This window comes from Rattus rattus, chromosome 1 (assembly GCF_011064425.1).
Source record: "Rattus rattus isolate New Zealand chromosome 1, Rrattus_CSIRO_v1, whole genome shotgun sequence".
Lineage (NCBI taxonomy): Eukaryota > Metazoa > Chordata > Mammalia > Rodentia > Muridae > Rattus > Rattus rattus.
The window spans coordinates 109,585,186-109,606,072 of record NC_046154.1 but is presented as its reverse complement, the minus strand read 5'-3'; the positions used below and the strand labels follow the sequence as shown (position 1 = coordinate 109,606,072).

At 39.8% G+C, this 20,887-nt stretch overlaps 1 protein-coding gene across 2 annotated transcripts in view; it reads left to right on the top strand.

Annotated features, from left to right (window-relative positions):
* Nucleotides 1-20,887, top strand: part of Rngtt (RNA guanylyltransferase and 5'-phosphatase) — a 195,139-nt gene that overhangs the window by 122,207 nt on the left and 52,045 nt on the right. For both annotated transcript variants that reach the window (XM_032904743.1, XM_032904734.1), the window contains exon 14: nucleotides 13,371-13,437. In XM_032904743.1, the coding sequence (XP_032760634.1) occupies nucleotides 13,371-13,437 (67 nt within the window). The remainder of the gene's footprint in view (nucleotides 1-13,370; nucleotides 13,438-20,887) is intronic.

The following is a 20,887-nucleotide window of genomic DNA, read 5'->3' as shown; positions in this document are numbered from 1 at the left end:
TCTGTTGAAGGGCATCTGGGTTCTTTCCAGCTTCTGGCTATTATAAATAAGGCTGCTATAAACATAGTGGAGCACGTGTCTTTGTTATATGTTGGGGCATCTTTTGGGTATATGCCCAAGAGAGGTATAGCTGGATCCTCAGGCAGTTCAATGTCCAATTTTCTGAGGAACCTCCAGACTGATTTCCAGAATGGTTGTACCAGTTTGCAGTCCCACCAGCAATGAAGGAGTGTTCCTCTTTCTCCATATCCTTGCCAGCATTTGCTGTCACCTGAGTTTTTGATCTTAGCCATTCTCACTGGTGTGAGGTGAAATCTCAGGGTTGTTTTGATTTGCATTTCCCTTATGACTAAAGATGTTGAACATTTCTTTAGGTGTTTCTCAGCCATACGGCATTCCTCAGCTGTGAATTCTTTGTTTAGTTCTGAACTCCATTTTTTGATAGGGTTATTTGCCTCCCTGCAGTCTAACTTTTTGAGTTCTTTGTATATTTTGGATGTAAGCCCTCTATCTGTTGTAGGATTGGTAAAGATCTTTTCCCAATCTGTTCGTTGCCATTTTGTCCTAACAAGTGTCCTTTGCCTTACAGAAGCTTTGCAGTTTTATGAGATCCCATTTGTCGATTCTTGATCTTAGAGTATAGGCCATTGGTGTTTTGTTCAGGAAATTTTCTCCAGTGCCCATGTGTTCGAGATGCTTCCCCACCTTTTCTTCTATTAGTTTGAGTGTATCTGGTTTGATGTGGAGGTCCTCGATCCACTTGGACTTAAGCTTTGTACAGGGTGATAAGCATGGATCGATCTGCATTCTTCTACATGCTGACCTCCAGTTGAACCAGCACCATTTGCTGAAAGTGCTATCTTTTTTCCATTGGATGGTTTTGGCTCCTTTGTCAAAAATCAAGTGCCCATAGGTGTGTGGGTTCATTTCTGGGTCTTCAATTCTATTCCATTGGTCTATCTGTCTGTCTCTGTACCAATACCATGCAGTTTTTATCACTATTGCTCTGTAATACTGCTTGAGTTCAGGGATAGTGATTCCCCCTGAAGTCCTTTTATTGTTGAGGATAGTTTTAGCTATCCTGGGTTTTTTTTTTAAAGCTAATCTGATCTTAGAAACCACACACAGTTTTACCTTAGTTACCACCCAGTACAGACGTTCTGGTGACTGGTGATCTGCTTAGTGATAGTGCCAGTTCTCTGGTGACATGATGAGTGTTTGTAGGATCTTAAAACTTGTCTAATGATGCTTGCTTGTTGTGTTAACGTGTGTGTGTGTATGTGTGTGTGTGTGTGTTTGTGTGTGTGTGTGTGTGTGTGTGTGTGAGAGAGAGAGAGAGAGAGAGAGAGAGAGAGATGGCGTCAAGGGAAACTGGCACTTGGCTAACTCACGGAAGCCCTGACTTATCTCTTGTCTGTAGCACACCTGACTATTGTCATCATAATTCACACCAGATTCTGTAAACTAGTTCTTGTCTCAGAGAGAGCCTCAGACTTATCAACCTCTTTTAAATATTACCCGCTAGAGAGTAAAAAAGAGCTTGTTAGCAATATAAGCATAATCAAACATGAGGAAATGAAGTGGAATATTCAAGTTCCATCCTAGAGATAATTAACCCTGGCTCCCCTCACAACAATCAGAACATCTGCATAGTGTTTTGGTTAGAGTGCCAAGATGATTTTAGTTGTCCTACTACCCGCTAAGCATATAATGGAGCAGTGGTTTTGAATTTTTCATGAATACCTGCTTTGTTTTTCAAAATCTAGATCAAGTGAGAATTTTGGGATACTGTTAATCTGTTTGGTTTTTTGCAAGAGCGTCTCACTATGTAACTCTGACCTGGTCTGAAGTTGTTCCGTAGACTAAGCTGGTGGGCACTCACAAACATTCTCTTGTCTCTTCCTTTTGAACATCGGGATTCAAGGTGTGCATCACCCTCTCTACTTATGTATCAAAATATTTATATGTAGTAGCCTACCTATAAGTTTTCTTTATATCTGTTCACAGAAAAGAACACAATAGGTCTCGAGCTTACTACGTAGACTAGGCTAGTCAAACTCAAATATAGGGCTCCTTCTGCCTACCACTCAGATGCTAGCCTGTGCTTTTAGTTTATTTATTTGATTAGTTAAGTGAGTTGACTAATTAAAAAATGAAGTCTTGTGCAGTAACTCAGGCTGGCCTCAGGTGAGAATAACCTTGAACTTTCTGAGCCTCCTGCTTCCCGACTTAGTGTATTGGGATTACAGGTATGTACCGTCACTCCCTCTTAGCTTTTATTTACTTTTTTACTTTCTTGAATAGTGTCTTACCTATAGCCTCAGGTGGCCATAAAGCCATGGTAGTCTTCCTGCCTCAGCCTCTGAAGTGCTTCACAGGCATACATCACCATATTAATCTAAGATAAATTCTTAAGAAAGTATATTTGACAGCAGATGGTAAAAGAATCTTAAAATGTGAATTCATTACCAATAGTAACTTTAGCTCACTTCATTTAAAAGTATTTAGTAATTTGATTAGTCCCAAAAGATTTGTATAAGCCCATACTTACACATTTCTCTCTCTCTCTCTCTTTTTTTTTTTTTTTTTTGTAGATTTACTTCTTGAGACATGCAATTTTTTTTTTTAAAAAAAACTATAAGTGGCCAAACATGTGGCTAATCTTTATGCCTCTGATACCTGTCCAGAGTCTCACACAAACTTAAGTGTTGTAAGTGGTTGATTAAGGTAGGAAAGGACTGATAAGAGGCAAGATGAGTAGAAGTTTGACCCAAGAATTCTCCACCATGATTCCATTTTTTAAGCCAAGCCCAGTGTAGAGAGCTTGCACAGTCAGTGAAATCTTGCACAGCATGTGTGGATCCCCAGTGCAGCAGAAGCTGAGTGTAGTGGTGTAGTCCCGAGAGGTAGAGGTAAGGGCATCAGAAGCTAAAGGGTGCCCTCAGCTACGTAGAAGTCAAGGCTGGCCTATATGAGACTCTCAATTCCAAAGGGGAAGAAGCACAAGTAACAGATCACATTTAACCAAGAGATCTTCTGAAGATGTTGGGTAGAACTTTGCAGAACCTGTCATTTTATCATTCAGAGTTGACTGTATTCTGGAGGATTAATTATCCTTAATCAGACTATGGAAATTAAGAACGAAGACCCACAGGATATGTGACCCAAGGCAAAATGGTCATTTTATTAGCTTTCTTTCTAATTAAATGAGGGTAATCATAATACCTAACTCAGGGTTCTTTAAAGAGATTAACTGATCATTTCAAAATCCTAATACTAAAGGAATATTCAAACAAATAGCATAGGGAAAAACTAGTAGAAAAATAAAATTAAGTCTAGCATCGGACCTTGTACATTGAACTTCTACTTTTTTTACTTTTTATTTTTACTTTTATATTTATTATTGCTAGTTTGTAGCACCTTTACTAATATTCATATATGCATAGATATTAAGGCTGTTATATATAGCATCCCGTTTTAATCTGAGTACTGTGGAAACCTGATCAATCATCAGAAGGCCTCTTTTTGAATATGTGATTGAACAGAAAGAAGGAAAAAGAAAGAAGGAATGAAAATAACCCAGAGGGATAATTTAAAAAAATTTTGGGGTTGTAAAACTTGGAAAAACCACTTGTCTAGAATTCAAATTATTCATCTCTCTAGCTGTATCCATGAACTTCTGGTTTTCCTTTGGCTACTTGCTTCTCTTTTTCATATATAAAACCTATATATATCATATGGATTCTGATAGATTAAATTTTAAGCTCTGAAGATGGGTGTGGTAGCTGACTCATGACTGTAATAGCAGCAGCAATTGGGATGTGGTGGTGGTGGTGGGCCTGAAACAGAAGAATTGTGTGTTTAAGTCCGGCCTATGAGAGCCTGCCTAAAAATAATTTTAAACAATGTTGTCATTTATCACAAGTTCCAATATTTCATATGAAGTAACTAATTTTTCTTCCTTATTAAATACCTATTCCTAGAGAATATGTTGTTGTTTTAATGTAATTCAACTCATTTAAACATAAACTAACCGTGTATATTTATTTTACTTAACATTCAAAGCACCTTTCTGAAGTACATACATAACATACTGAGGCTAAAGAGGAATTAAATGAGTTGCCTGTCTTTATGCGGTTAACAAACACAGCAGTCAGAAGCTGGTCTCATACCATGATCACCTTTGCACAACATCAGAATAGCCCGATGAGAAAGCATTTACAAACCTGGCAATGAGTCAGCTCCCTCAGAGTAGACTATTCCTGCAAACGCTTTCTAGTCTGCGGCGGATTTTAGTGGACTCAACTTCAGAATATCCTGTGCTAATCTTGTAACTCTCCATATCTGAGAAAATGGAAGAAAATTCGAGATTAGGAAACTCTTGGAAAAAAAGGAAAGTTTGAATTTGTTGGGATTAAAGGCATGCAACACCACTGCCCATCTGAACTTCAGAATTGCTGAAACCTTTAAGATACAGAATTGCATTATAAGCCCCAATCATTATGGAAATTTAAAAATTTTTCCTCTTTGACTGATCATATTCATTATTAAAGCAAGTTGCAGCATGTGAGTGACCTAGTCTATAATTTAGACTAACAATTGATTCGTGAATTATATACATCTCTTTTGAATTTCATTGTATCTGGTTTCTAGAACATCTTTGTGCTTTCCCGTGCATGAATGGCTTCCCACCATGTTTTTTCCTAGATGAAAAGGGGAACTGTGAAGTCAGCCCTCTTGTCTGTAGTGTTCGTACATAGAGAAGGAAAACCTGCTGTCCGGCTTCAGCCTTTCTCAGTCCAGGAAGTGACCCTCATCTAACCTTTAACACATGTGGGTTTTTGTGGTATGTGCTAAATATTTCTGTTTGCTTTAAGCATTGTTTCCTTAAGGGACTTATGCATGAGCTATTGTATTTATATGGGATACCCTTCTTCAGTCAGCTGACAGCAGTGTACAAAGTGAGGCAGCCTTGATACTGTCAGTCATTTCCTGGGGCATGTGGTAGAGACGGTTTGTATCAGATGTCCACATGTATAGACACATGCATGTGTGCGCACGCACGCACACACGCACACACACATAAATATAATTTTAGAAAAGAACAGGCTGTGAGCTGGGTATGGTGGCTCACGTTCGTGGCCCTAGCCCTCAGGAGACTGAGGATTGCTGTGAGTTCTAGGATGGACTGTATAACATCCTGTCTTAAGCAAACATACAAACAAATACAACAAAACCAATTTTTTGTAGTTTTCTCATATAAGATGCAGTTGAAACACTGGATTCCAGTTAAGTTAAGCTCTTCAAATACTTACTACCATTAACAGGGGATATTGTAGTATTTGTACTTCTGTTGTTTCTATTTTGGGCATTTGTGGTTGTTTGTTTGTTATAGGACTTAATTGTTCATATTCTGAGCTTACAGAAGAGTATCTTTTCACTCTCTCACTGTCTTAGGTAGGGCTCTGTTGCTATGAGGAGACGCCATGGCCATGCAGATCTTATAAAGGAAACAGCATTTTACTGGGGCTGGTTTATGGTTTCAGAGGTTCAGTCCATTGTCATGGTGGGAAACATGGCGGAGTGGTGCTGGAGAAGGAGTGAGAGTTCTACATCTTGATCCACAGGCAGCAGAAGGAGATTGGCATAGCTTGTCATAGGAGACTTCAGAACCCAACCCTATAGTGACACACTTCATCTAACAAAGCCACACCTCCTAATAGTGCCACTCCCTATGGGCCAAGCATTTAAATACATGAGACTGTGGGGGCCATACCTATTCAAACCACCACATCCACTGTTCTGTTATTTCTGTTTGCTCCTCCTGTCCCTGGGAAACCAGCTTCTTTAATTTCTGCTTTAGATTTCTTGTATTTGTTTTGTACAAATGAATTGATAAATGAACATCTCTACCGAGGGTACTGAGGTAGCATACTGCTCCTGTTGTACTTTATCCTTTTACCGTTCACTTCATTCCATTGCATGGCTATGTTATTACTTCACTGTGCCTCAAAAGACAGAATAAGGGACTGAACTCACATGTCCTAGGCTTGCCTTAGACTTGCTGTGAAGCTGAGGAGGACTTTGAACTTTTGATCTCCCTGCCTCTAATATACAAGTGCTAGGATTACAGGCGTGCATCACCGTGTTCAGTGTTATGCGGGATTCAAACCCAGGACTTTGTGCAGGCCAGGCAAGCATCAACTAAGTTATATCCACAGCCCCCAGATTAGTAATTTTAGTGTAGTTAGATTCCTGAGTGCTATTCCTTATGTTATGATTATTATCTATTTACGTAGCCAGTTCTTCAGTACTGTTATAATTATAGGGATTAACCCTTTCTCACTGCTCTGCACTGTCACTTGTGTATAAAAGCAGTATTTGTATATCGCTCTGTTGGTTTTTCTACTAGATTCCAGTGTTCTTGATGGTTTTACCTATTTTAAACTTGTTTCTTTAATGAATGGTGGTAATTTTATAAATTGGAGCTTCTTTTATCTTTTTAGGTTTCTTTCCCTAGATTTAAAGTGAGTTTTTTTAAACTATTTTTCCTTGAGTTAGTTTTGGTTTTGATTTCAAACTGCTTCTTATTGGTATAGAAATACAGTTTGAACTAGTACCTGTGAATCTTTCTTTCTGTTGACTGTTTCATGACATAATTACTTTATTTCTCTGTATCAAGTTACAGTTATTTTATTTTCAGACATTCTCATATATCCTAGGTTAGTCTGGACTTGATATGTAGGTGAAGATGTTCTTTGCCTCCTGAAACTCTAGCCTCTCCTTCCAAGTGATGGGATTATATACATGTGCTACTACATTTGCTTATGTGGGGTTGGGGACCAAACCCAGTATTTTATGTGTTGTAAGGCAACAGTCTGCCACCTGAGCTATATCCTGGGCCCCTCGATTATAAAGTTAAGTTCTTTTTAAGACTGAATAATTCTTCACCACAGGTACCACTATATCTCTTTTTCTACTGAAAAAATCTTGGCTGCATGAAATTTTAGCAACTTGGAATAAAGCTACTATAAAATCCCTTTTGCACTGCTAAAACCATTTTGCATGGTGGGGTATATACAATTTTTAGCACTGGGGGAGGCTAAGAGGAGGATCTCAAGCATGGTGGCAGTCTTTGCCCTGTCTCAGTAAAAACAAGCAAATGCAAATCCCCATTACGGTGTTTGCAGAGTCATGTTTATGTTCTGATAAACACCAGGGAGTAGGACTGCTGGATTTTGTGGTAATCTAAGTGTTAGCTTCAAGTGTCATGGCCCACACCTTCAATGCTAGCCTTGGGAAAGCAGGTAACTCTGTGAGTTGAGGCCATTCAGAGCTACATGGTGAGCCCCGCTGCCTTTAAAAAAAAGTGCTTGACTGTGTAAGGAAACTATAGTTCCTGTAGTAGCTCTGCTGAGTTTCGTCCATATCAGTGATCAGTATGCATTCCTGTCTCATTCGCACCAGCACTTCTCAGCATCAGCATCAGTTTCGGCCAGTCGCCGAATAGTCTTATCAGTTTATTTTTGTATTTTCTTAGAATAAGGACATTAGAATTGCAAAACTTGTTGGTATAAAACTATTTAATCATAAAAAGTATATTTAGTCTTTGTTCTGTTTAAAATTTTAATTTTTAGGAAGATTGTCTGTCAGTCTGTGTAAGTACACATCACATGTGTTCAGGTATCTCTGGGAACCAGAAGAGAGGGCACTGGAGCTGCCCGGTGTGGGAGCTGGGGCTCAAACCAGGTCCCACCGGAAGAGCAGGAAGTACTTTAACTCTTGAGCCGCCTTCCCAGCCCCACCCACCCCTCTTTTAAAAGATTCTGTTCTGATTATTTGTGCTTTATCTTTTCTCTTAATTGTCTTATTAGAAATCAATTTATTATTTATTGTAAGGTAAATAGTTAAGTGTTTGGTCACCTGTAGTATGCTTCCTGTTACATAGGTTTCAGTTCACCTGTGAGACTTAGAGGTGGGAATATTTTGCAAATATTCATGATACTCTGTGTTGGCTGGACATTGTCTCAGTGGATAAAATGCTTTCTGTGTGAGGATCTGGGTTGGGATTTCCAGAACCCACATAAAGCTGGATGAGATGGTGTGCCTGTGATCTTAGGGCCTCTGTCAGAGACAGGGGAGTCTCTTAAACTCAACACACAAAGATCCTGTCTTAAACAAGTGAAGTGAAGGACCCACCTCAGACTGTCCTCCGACCTCTACAAAGATGCCTTTACACAAATGCGACCCCAAGTAAACACATCATGTCCACACAGGCACACACCAAGATGGAAGCATGTTCATTTCAGAGTGCTCTGTGGGAAGTCGGAGTGAGGTCTGCGTGTAAGTGTGCTAAGTGCATTAGTGTTTTACTCTGTGTATGCATGTGCACTATATGCGTGCCTGATGCTTGCAGGGGCCAGAGGAGAGCATCAGATTCCTTGGGACTGGAGTTACAGAAGATTAGGAGCTGCCATATGGGTCCTGGGAATTGAGTCTGCGTCGTCTGGAAGAGTAGATGGATTCTTAACTGCTGAGCCATCTCTTCACTTCCTGCAGTCAATTTAGAATTATTAGGTTCTTGTTTTTATTTCTAGAGATTTCTTGTCCCCACTGGATCTTTCTACCTCAGCCTCCAAAATTGTGGGATTATTTTATTTTAAATTGTTAATTTGGGGTTGGGGATTTAGCTCAGTGGTAGAGCGCTTGCCTAGGAAGCGCAAGGCCCTGGGTTCGGTCCCCAGCTCCGAAAAAAAGAACCAAAAAAAAAAAAAAAAAAAAAATTGTTAATTTAAGGTAATTGTAGGCTTTATTGTTTTTGAAGGGATGCTTTTGTATCTATGTGATTATGAATCAGTATATTTCTGATGTCAGCATACAGTGAATGAAGCTCATTTAGTGCTTGTTCTGTTACCCAACAGGACTTGCTCACTTTTAATTGAGAAGTGTTTATGCGAACAATGCTGGGACTTTTCTAGTAATAGACAATTGTTACTATTTGTGTTTGGAAAGTCAAAAGAAAAATGAACACTGGTTTTACCTATTTTTAGTTCTTTGAAAACCACAGTAGAAATCCCCTCATCTCACACTGTTTCTGTGTAACTGTTTTCTAGAGTCCTGCTCATTAGCTATACTACCAGGCATTTAGTTAGGAACCAGTACTTTAAGGGCTGTTAGTGGTTTATAAGGATCATGGTGATGTTCACTTAACATAAGGGCAGAACAACTTTGCGGTTTTAAATGAGCCAGAATTTCTGTCTTAAAGTATATGTCTTCAGAGCTGAATTAGTGCCTTCCTGTGGAGATTGGAAACGTGATTGCTGTATTGAAGCACATTCACTCTGTCATGGCAAATGCTGCTTATTACTTGGCAATAATTTTGTGTACAATTTAGCAAAACAATGTTTTAAAAGAGAAAAAAAAAGAAGTATTTCACTTTAAAAACAGAAAGTTATATCCCCAAAGTACTATCTTATATCTTCCTCTTACTTTAAATTATTATAGAAACTATACAGACGAAGCCAGTCATGGTGTCATGTGTCTTAATCTCAGCACTCAGGAAGCAGAGGCAGGTGCATCTCTGAGGTTTCAGCCAAAGCTGTACACTGAGGCCTTGTCTTCAGCAACGGCAGCAAAGCCCTGTTCCGCTGAAGATAGTGAGGAATGTGATAGGAGTAATAGATGCTCTTGCAAGTTAGAGAGAAAGGCTAACTGCTAACATGTAAGAAAATGCTGAGGAAATTTAGTTTTTAGATAGCAAATTAAAGGAGTAGAGGTGTACACTAACTAGTATATTGGCAAACTTCCTGAGATGCATGTGCATGGTAATTAGAAGCGTATTGACTTTTAAATGTCAGCCAGCTTTTATTCTCTTCCTCCTAGTGTCTGTTTGTATGAACAGTGATTATTTTTACTTTTCAAGGGGGTTATCAAGTTTTCTGTGAACATTTGTTAATTACTACTACTATATATAGCTGCTACCAGCAATGGTTCAGGGTTTTCTTGGTTGAATTTCTTAGTTGTTAAAGCATTGCTAAGACTTTCTCATTTCATTATTGAGGTTTGGGGGCATAGCCTATGAATCCAGTAAACTGATGCTCTTAGTTGTGTCCCTTATAGTATATTATTGACATATTATCAGTTACATTCTAAGAGGAAAAAAGAACTGGGCTAAATTAATTTACTTGAGACTTGTGTATGCCTGCTATTAGTATATTCTGTTAGTGTGTTTTATTGGCTATAGGGGCTATAGGAGCAGACAGCGCTTAAAGGAGACTGAACCTCTGCCCTGTTTCACATTTTAGGATGCTTACTTTCTTAATCTCACTAGGGAGTCCAATGGAGAAAAAGCACACATCTCCCTCCAGTGAACAACTAAAGACTACACAAGCATCAAAAATATTCTAGTTTCAGAAAAGGTATTAATAAATGTGAATTCTAAGACTTTAAGTCACGTTTTCGAAACTGTGGCTTGAAGAGTAAAGAGTCTTTATGCCAGGTCTCATGCTAAGGCACCTGTAGTCCTAACACTTGGAGGTAAAGGAATCCTGGTGTGTGAAGTGAGATCTGTATGGCCCTGCTTCAAAAAACCAAAACCAAACACCACAGAAAGAAGATTGTTAGAGTAAATCTTGAATATTCTAATTTTCTGTGATCATGCCATATGGTACACTTAAAAGTTTCCATCGGCTTCCTTGAATTTGCACTTGTTTACTATTTTTATACGTCTTTGAGTGTTATGTTATCCTGCAGCTCATTTGAGGTCCGTTACCTGTCATAAAGAAGCTTTTAACATCATGTAGACTCTAAGAATTGTTTGTACATAGACATAATACAGGCTTTCCCCCAAATATTAATGCTAAAACTGAAGTTGTGTCCATTTCTTTACATGTCTTCTAGGAAAAATATTATATAGAAGAATGAGAGATATGGTTAGTATTTATGTCCCATAGCTTACTCCACTCTAATAATTACTTTTTAATCATGCCAAAGTTCTGAAGGCAGTATTTCTTCTTCCATAGTATTTTGATGTGGACTACGAATATAACTGTATACAGAGGACTGTCTTTATGTATGAGGCTCTAAGGTCAAGTCCCAGCACCACAAACAAGACCCATTTGGATTTTTGGAGCAATTAAGAATGAGAAACCACTGATTGCAATTAAGAATAGGACCATAATCCCAGCACTTGGGAGGCTTAGGTAGGCCACCATGAATTAGAAGCCCTCTTGGGCTGCAAATAAGTCTGTCTTAAGAAGGGAAAACAAGAGGCTACTGAGAGAGTTCAGGGGTAAATAACCCCGGGTGCTTTTCTAGAAAGACTTGGGTTTGATTTTCAGCACCTATGTGGGAACTTAAAACTATCTTTTTTAAAAAAAAATTTTCTTTCATATAATACATCCCAACTGCAGTCTCCCCTCCCCCAGCCTTCCCCTCTCTTTTCCATGTCTGTTCCCCCCACTTTGCCTTTCCTCAGAAAAGAGCAGGCTTCTCAGGGACATCAAACACAAGTGACAATAAGACCAGCTGTATACCATTATATCAAGGCTGGACGAGACTACCCAGTTGGAGAAACAGGTTCCCACCAGCAGGCAAAGGCATCAGAGACAGCCCCTGTCCCCACTGTTAGGGACCCCACAAGAACATGCAGCTATTTAGCCACAACATGTGTCAGAGGACCAGGTCAGATCTCTGCGAGCCCCCGTGAGTCCTGTCAGTTGACTTTGCAGGCCATGTTCTAGGAGTGTCCCTAACCTTTCTGGTTCTTCAGATCCTTGCTCCACCTCCCCCACAGGACTCCGGGAGCTCTGCCTAATGTTTGGCCGTGGGACTGGCTCTGCATCTGCTCCCATTAGCTGCTGGATGGAGTCTGGCTGGTCTCTGATGACAGTGTATGCTAGGCTCCAGTTGCAGAACACTCTGCAGGCAGGCTGAAGGTTTTATGGCTGGGTTGGTATACCTGTCCCTCCACTTTAGGCCTTACCTGCTTACAGAAGATGCCTGGGTCAGGCTCCCTGACCCCCATTACTAGGAGTCTTTGCTAGCACAACCATCTCTTGTATCTCAAGTTCAGAACTCAAGTTCTGAGGGACCTGAGGCCCTCTTTTGGCCCTCTTTTGGGCAACCAGGCATGCATGTGGCACACCAGACATATATGCAGGCAAAATATCCATACACATAGAGTTTTTTTTTTTTTTTTTTTTGGTTTTTTTTTTCGGAGCTGGGGACCGAACCCAGGGCCTTGCGTTCCTAGGCAAGGGCTCTACCACTGAGCTAAATCCCCAACCCCGAGTTTTTTCTTTTTAAGTGAAAACAAAACCAAAACAAAATGGCATAATCTAAAGATCTGAATAGGAGGAAAAGGAAGGATGATCTCGGGAATGAAACCATGTATAGACTGGCTTTCACTCCTTACTCGAGCTGCAGCTCCTCTGTACTCAGACTGTACCTGAAGTCTCTGTAATCATTCAGTTTCAGGATGGAATTCAGCTCGTTATCATCTATAACACACGGTGTGGGCATGCACTCACTAGTTCTTCAATTAAATTGTCATAAAGCTTTGAATATAATATCCATCACCTCATTTCCAGAGACACTAGTAATTTTCTCAGAATTATTATTGAGGGTTAAATTTTTTTTGAGATATAGAAGCAGGTAGTCCAAGCTTGCCTTGAACTCTCTGTGTATTGGAAACTGACCTTACATCTTTGATCTTCCTGCTTTCATCTCATGAATGCTAGGATTACAAGCCTGTGAGAACACACCCAGTGTTATATTGTACTGGCTTCATGCATACTAAGCAAATATCCCACCTGCCTGAGGTACATCCCAGCCCCATTCTAACATTTTACTCCCAGCTTCCTTTTTTCAGCAATAGAAGTATTTCTTTGGTGTTACTATCTCACTGTACAAAAGACAATGTGTGTTCGTGTTTCACAGTATCTGTTAGAGGACTCCTCCTACCCGTGTGTGTGCGTGTGTGTGTGTGTGTGTGTGTGTGTGTGTGTGTGTGTGTGTGTGTGTGTAGCTAGGGAGATCAATCTTGGATATTATTTCTTAGATGTTATCTGCCTTGTTTTTTAGATGATTTCTTTCTTGGCCCCAAACTTGGTGGTTAGATGAGTCTGGTTGTCGGGTGATCCTGTCTTTGCCTCTTGGTGCTTGGATTATAAGATGTTGCCACCACACCTTGGCTTTATCACATGGATCTTGGGGAATCGAACACAGGTCTTAATGCTTGTACAGCAAACACTTTGATGAAGTTATGGCTCCAGTTTCCCCACTTTTTATTATTATGCATTCTTGCGTTTAAAGGCAGAGTACTTTATAAATAAGGTATTTTTTTATTTTATTTTTCTCCCACCTTGTAGGTTGCTGCCACAGAATGTTGGCCTTCTCTATGTTGGAGGTTATGAAAGACCCTTTGCACAAATCAAGGTATGATTGTTCATTTTCCGTGTGTTTTTCTTTGATGCTCACTTATCTGGGACCCACTGTTTAGTAAAAACTTAGTTAAACCACCAGCCTCGTTAAAGATGTTGTGAATATGAAGGAATACTTTCATGGAGGATTTTACTAATGTATACTGCAAAAGCTGTTAAACAACATCAGACCCAGTGTTTAGAACTCTGCTCATTCGAGAGTTGACTTTCAACAGTGTTTTTAGGATATGTGCTCTTTGTTATTGGGGAGTGATTTACAGTAGGCTGTAATTAGATAAAAGCTAACATATTTACTTATATAAAACTATTAAGATAATGAAATATATCACTTGAAATCACATTCTCGGATCATTTGGAACCTTTTTCTTTCTATTCTTGTTTTTGTCATCTTGTCCCCTAGAAACTATTAAACTAACTTGTATTGTAAAGGAATTTATATATTTTAGTATTTATGTGAGTCGAATCATACATTTGATCCCATTCTGTTATGTTCCTATCTTTTATTCAGCATGATTATTTTGAAATTCATTACACTCTGGCACTTACAATCGCTACTTTACCTTGTGTGGTCGATCATGTTGGAAATTGAACCAAGTGATTTGTGTGCTAGGCCCCACCGTTAGCATTTGCATGTAGTGTTTCAGTGGGATATGTGCTTTCTTTTCTCTTGGATAGTAGGGTACCCTGTATTTTTCAAGGGTAGATTCATAGGTCTGTACCACTGACCCTCTGCCAGTACTTCATGGGTTATTGTAGCTTTATAGTAAGCGCCAAAGTCAAATTGTATAAATCCTCTCTTTTGTTCTTTTTATTTTAAATGTAGGTTTGGTTAATTTAGTTTTCTTTCATTTTCATATTTTAAAAAAATTGCATCAATTTATATTAAAGGGCTTATTTGGATTGTTTGGGATTGTGTTGAATCTATAGATAGATTTAAATAAAATTGAAAATTTAACAGTATTTCTCAGACGAGAAAGGGAGGTAGGTAGATTTTAATAATACAGGGTCATTTAGGTCACCAAGCCAAACTGCATCTCTCTGTTTAATCCAGTTTTAATGTCTCTCAGTGATATGTTCTTGTTTTTGGTGGTCTTGCATAGTTTTACAATGTACGAGCATCTGTATTTCATATTTTGATAATATTATAAAAGTATTTTTATTTCAGTTCTTGAATGTTTATTGCTAATTTGCAAAAAGATGATTTTAAATAGGTCGACTTTGAATTCTGTAGTATTATTACACTCAATTATTGGTTCTGGTAGTGATTTTTGTAGATTTTATAGGATTTCTTTACATAATTATGTGCTCCATTGAAAAAGGCTGTGTTTGTCTGCTCTGGGTGCATTTCACTGCGGCTTCTTTATTGTTCTGACTGCAGTCAAGCTGTAATGGTTAGAGCAGATATCCTGCCATCTTCCTATCTTAAAGGGAAAACATTCAGTCTTTTGTCAAAATTGTTTACATGTAATATTAGTTAGGAATTGATCAAATGGGCTTGAGAGACAGTCAGCACTTTAAAAGTTACGTTCTTGCAGAGGACTAGAGGCTGGTTCCTAGCACTCAGGCAGCTTATAACTGGCTATTAAGTCTAGTTCCAGTGGATCCATCTCCCTCTCCTGGCCTCTGTGGGTACCTATGTACACAAATAATAAAATAATTCTTCAAGAGTTGATTAACTCTGGGCTGGAGAAATAGCCTAGAGGTTAAGAGCATTGACTGCTCTTCCAGAGGTGCTGAGTTCAATTCCCAGCAACCACATGGTGGCTCACAACCATCTGTAATGGGATCCGATGCCCTCTTCTGGTGTGTCTGAAGACAGCAACAGTGTACTCCTATACCTAAGGTAAATAAATCTTTTTAAAAAAGACAGCGCCCTAGGAAGCCTGAAGTAATTTGAATAATTAAAAAAAAGAGTTGATTAATTCTTGTTAGCATTGTTGTAAGAAATGAAAGAAAAAAAGGGCTGAGAGATGGCTCAGTAGGTAAAGCACTTCCTGTGTGAGTGGGAGGGGCATGAGTTTGAATCCCCAGCACCCACGTAAAGCTGGGTATACTAGGTTGTGTCTGTAATCCAGTGCTCATGTGGCAAGATGAGAGGCAGGGTACGCAACTGTAAACACACCGTGTGCCTCACCACAAGGCTGCCCTCTGACCTTTCTATGTGCACTGTGGCACATATGAGGGCATACTTGTATACTTGAATGTGTGTCGATCTCTCCTGCCCCACGTACACATTAAATACACACCAGAGGGGGAGGGAAATGGGAAAGAATTAACAAGGCATTAAATAAAAGTTAAGTTAAGTTGAACCTTCATTTTCTTTGTTATTTTAATTTTCTGTTAATATTTTCTAAGAGGTCTTGTTAATCCTACTGGCCAAGAATAAGACCACTACCATAAATTTTGAGCCAAATTTGAAGCAAGCTCTATTAAATACTGGCTGGGGTGATAGACGCTGGTCAGGTCTATTATTCTCAGGAATTAGGAGAGAATGGCTACAAACTATAAATTCCACACATGTAAAGGTTCTGTTCTTCCTGCCTTTGTTCAGTCGGGGGCAGGCATACATCCTGGCAACCACTTGGAGCAGTTTGTAGTCAGCAGCTGTTTTCTGGTTGGTGTCTGTCAGCCAAGTGGAAATCTGCTGAGACAGATATAGACTGCACAGAAGTTACAGTTTAGGAACGTAAAGGAAAATCTTACATTTGGAGTTTTCAGGCCCACAGTCCTTGTAGTTGGAGGTGGGAGGTGTCCCAAGGATGGGCGAGTTGCATAATCACAGCCTCAGGAACAAGCAGGTAGGGACGGCAGGAAGCTTAGCTGTACTTACCTTACCTAGAGTCCGTTTGCCCTGAGAGGGTTCCAACTTGTATGACTCCCTCAACTCCCTGAAGCTTACAGAAACTGTTTTATTTAAAAAAAGAGATAAAAGTTTTAGCTATATTAGCATTACCACTGTTTGTAACCTGTACTAAAATCCACAATGTGGAAAAAAAAAAAAAAAAACAGCTAATAAACTGGCGTCTGTAACACAGTCATAGCAAAAGCTATGTCCTGACGTAAAAAGCATGAACATTCCTCCTCTGTCCAGAGAGCCGGGTGTGTAAGGATTGGGCGGAGGTGTTCTTAGCCTGATGAGAAGCACTTTTAAGTCTGTACTTTGAAGATAAGCAAAGGAAAATTGAAATCTTGAGCTTGTGACTGATAGTAGAACTAGTGCTTTAACAGCTCACCAGATTTGCATTGATCAGAGCTAAAACTCGACATTCTGAACTCTTAATGTAACAGTAGTGGAAAGAGGAGGAGGAAATCCGAAACATGCTTTATTACTTAAATCTTTCTTACACTTCTACAACTTGTACTACATACCTTAAACATTTCCTTGGATACTCAGAAATTCAGCTTTCACATCCTTTACACACCTTTTAACACTTTCCAAATCCTCAGAACTTACATAAGCATAAAACCCTTTAATTTCATCTAGTCATTTACCAGAGACACAAATAGTCACTATTATGAGCAGTCATTGCAGAACAAGTTCTTTTAAATAAAGGGATAGTAAAAAAATTACATCTGAAACTTGTTTAGTCTCTAGTATACATTGTGGTCTGCCCTGCAGTTATCTGTAGTTTGATGCTAATTCCACTGCCGGAAGAACAGCTGCCAAGTCACCACTCAGGACTCAGGTGACTTCACCTGAACCTTCTCCCCATTGAATTTGTAAAATACAGGTGAGGGGCAGGAACAAGATAGAAGGAGGCCTGTTATTGGAGGAGAAGGAAGGATGGGCGGGAGAGAAGTTTGAAGGAAGAGGAGACTGGAACTGAAAGGAGGAAGAGACAGGAGGGAGAGGGAGAGGAAGAGAAGCCATGGCGGGTGACTTTAAGATTCTGCTCTGTGTGTTTACAGGTTGTTAATAATGTTCTTAAGGGATGGATGGTACTGGGCTTTGTATGTTTAGGTGGGCAATTATAGCTTACCAATTGGGTCAAAGATTATTGTGTTGTGTGTTCTTTTATGTGACAGTTTGAGTGTAGGAAAGTGTGCGGCAGCAGGAGACACTGGGCCGCCGAGGAGTTGGGATATGATTCTGCCAAGATATCTAGCAGATACCTTGGGGCACTGAGGTGCCGGACTTGGTGGGGATAGAAGACAACCATACTTTTTAATTTTTTTATATTTTTACTACAACAAGTATAAAGTCTACTAGCAAGGCAAACCTGTCTGTCTTTCTCAGCAGAAGATCTAATAGCTCTAGGAAAAAGCAAGGCCTGAATTTTACATAGGAAATGAACTTATAAGCTAGCTGCAGCCTCTAAGAAGGAGCTGATTGCCTGCTGCTCTTAAACTGATAAGTCTACTTTTTCCCTGCCTTAAATGTCATCAGAGATCTGAGAAGGATAAATTATAGTAGGAAGTATAATTCAAATGGCCTATGTATCAATTAAAATGACAGAGACATACCCACTACCCAGTTGGTTGCCATAGGCTCCTGTCATTTCAATGGCTTCATTGGTGGCAATGGTCAGTATTCCCCTGTCTCACGACAGCATAGAGCAGTCAACCCAACGGTGTTCACGGCCATGCGCAGAGTCCTGGCAACAGACAAGGCATAGATAGGGAAGTTTTTCTCTGTGTTAGTGTTACTACAACCCAAGTTGAAGAGTGGGTGTCCCATTGTATTTAGAGACCTTAGAGCTCCTTCTGATCTCTCATATAATGAGAAGCTTTTAAATGAACATTAAGTGCTACAATCAGCAGATGTCTGAAGAATTTGAGGGCCAGCTATTGAATTTACTTGGGCTAGGTTTAACCTTGAGAACCATGAGCTTTAGGAGGCTGAATAAAGGTTATTCCTATAACTGATTACATTTGAACGTTGCATGACTCTAAGTATAGTTCTGACTGTTAGCTTCCATGTCTTAACCATCCTTAACAGTTATAACAAGTTAGTAGCTTTTATAAGATTAGGATTTTATCACTCTATCTCTGTTAAATTTGAGCCCACACACTCAAAGGAGGCCTGTCAGAAACAAAGCATAATCACCATCATTCTTACATTCAACTGACCCTGACCATATATTCATCTTGGCTGCCACATTTGCAACAGCCTCTGTGTATGGCTGCTGTTCTCAGCACTGTGGGCAGCCTTGGAAAGTCTGAAGGTGTCACCTCCTTCAGCACTGCAGTCTGTAGTGAAGATCCTGCCTCAGAGGGTGGTGGTCTGATCTCACTGGGGGCCTCCAGAAAAACGTTAATTCCATTGGGTGAAAATAAGACCACTACCACAGATCTTGAACCAGATTTGAAGCATGCTTTATTTAAAAATACTGTCCTGATGAACACTCAGCCAGATCCATACTAGGATTCTCAGAGAATGGCTGTGTGTTACCGTAGACCTGTGCTAATAAAGACAATGTCCACAAGACTACCTTTTGCCTTTGTCCAAGCAGGGGCAAACATATATCCTGGCCTACTTCCTGCCTATTTTCCTGCCGTCTACCTGTGATCAAGCATGCCCTGTGCAGTGGGGCTAACCTTCCTTGGCAGCTGGTTACCTTCTCGAGCAGCAGCCCAGGAAGTTCTCTGTCCTCGGGCAGTTTTGTTCCATAGATCTAAACACAGTAATTAAAACATAAAACATAACTTTAGTCCTTACAGTGTGTTCAATTTGGTGGTGGGAGTTCGTGGTTTAATTTTCTGAAATTTTTTCAATGTTTCTTGCCTCGGGAGTTATTTTTCTGCTGTTTATTTGAAAATTGTACTTAAATTTCTTTCTGTCTGCATACATGATGTAGTTTTGTACTTTGAAACTTACCTTGAACAGGATATGCCTACTTTTAATAGAGGGTAATTAATCTTAATATCAACATTTTTTAATGATGAAAAATGTATATTTAGAATTAGCCAACTGGATTCAGTTTAGATGATCCCAGTTTTGTTGGCAGCATCCAGAGCATCATAGTCAGGAGCCAAGTGAACACACGCCTTCTTCTCTCTGTTAGGTTTCATCAAGGTAATGACTTTGGCCCAGTATCAGAGTTTCCTCATAGCCTGTTTGATCTGTTGATAATTGGCCTGACATCCACGTGAACACAAGTGTGTCTTTCATCTTCTTGTGTTGACTTAGTGATTGGGGGATTTGATGATGGCATAATGGTCCGCTTGTTTCTCCTGGGTGTATGCTTTGGAGGGTGTTAGGCTGGAAGGTGGGTGGTGTATGGATCTTCTTCTTTTTGTGGCTGTGGACCCTTTCAGCACTATCTTCATGGCTTCAAGGCATTCACTTGGCTTCGGTTTTAGGAGGGACAGGAGCTTCCTTCTTTGCTATCAGTGCCAACTTCAATATAAACATTATTTTACTGTAAATGTTATCATAATTTGTTATAATTGTTCTGGTATCAACACCTCTTACCTACAGTACCTACGGTAATTTATCTTAAAACACTTCAAAGTCCATCATTAACATTATAAATTGTGTTTCCTGATTCCTTAGGGGGAATGCTTAAGCATTCAGGTATTTTTTCCTGTGATCTTACAACACTAGTGAGGTCGGTAAGAATTTCTTTATGACTTACCTCACTGTGCCAGCCATGGAATTGAACAGCAGTACCAGAAAGCTTGCTGTGTCTCAGTAGGAACATTTCCAGCAGCGCAGTTTCTCTCTACTCACCTTCCCATTTTTCTTCTCTCCCCTTCCTTCTTCTTTTCCATCCCTGCACCCCATCTATGCTTGGAAAATCAGTAGGGGGGAGGCTGGGGAAGAGAGAGAGCAAGCAAGCTATGTGTGCCTGTTTGGATAAGTTCCTTTATCAGTCACCTGGTTCATTAACATAAGCAACATTTTTTTTATCTAGGCCCCAGTTACCTCTTCGAGGGTGCTCCTTTGTCAGCTCGGTGCCTGATTAATCAACTTGCTAATCCTGGGCAGCAGTCTGACTGCCGGCCTGTGATAGATACCATTGGTCAGTCCTGCTTTATTCCATACCTGCTGTTTGTTTTGTTTCCCAGAGCAACTTATACTATAGGGGACTCCCGTTTGTTTGCTATTGTTTGCTTGCTTGCAGGGCTGGTTTGGAGCTTACTATCTAGCCCAGGGTGACCTTGAGCTTTTTATCTTCCTCTGCGTCCCAAGTGCTCAGACTTCAGGTACGGAGAAGCCGCCATACCTAGTTTATATGGTTTTAGAGAACACATCTAGGTCTTTCTGTATATTATTTAAGTATTTTACCAAGTGAGCTACACTGCCAGGCCAAAATCTTAATTCTCCAAGGTTTCTAATCTTAAAAACTCAACCTAACACGCAAAATCCATCAGTTTTCCTGGAGTGAAAGACTCCATGTGGCCTTTAATCAGCCAAGCGTGCTGGCTACTGAGATTGAAGGCCAAGGGTTGCCATTGGGAAGAGTTTTATATTAGTTGTCTGTTCCAGTTCCTACAGCCCA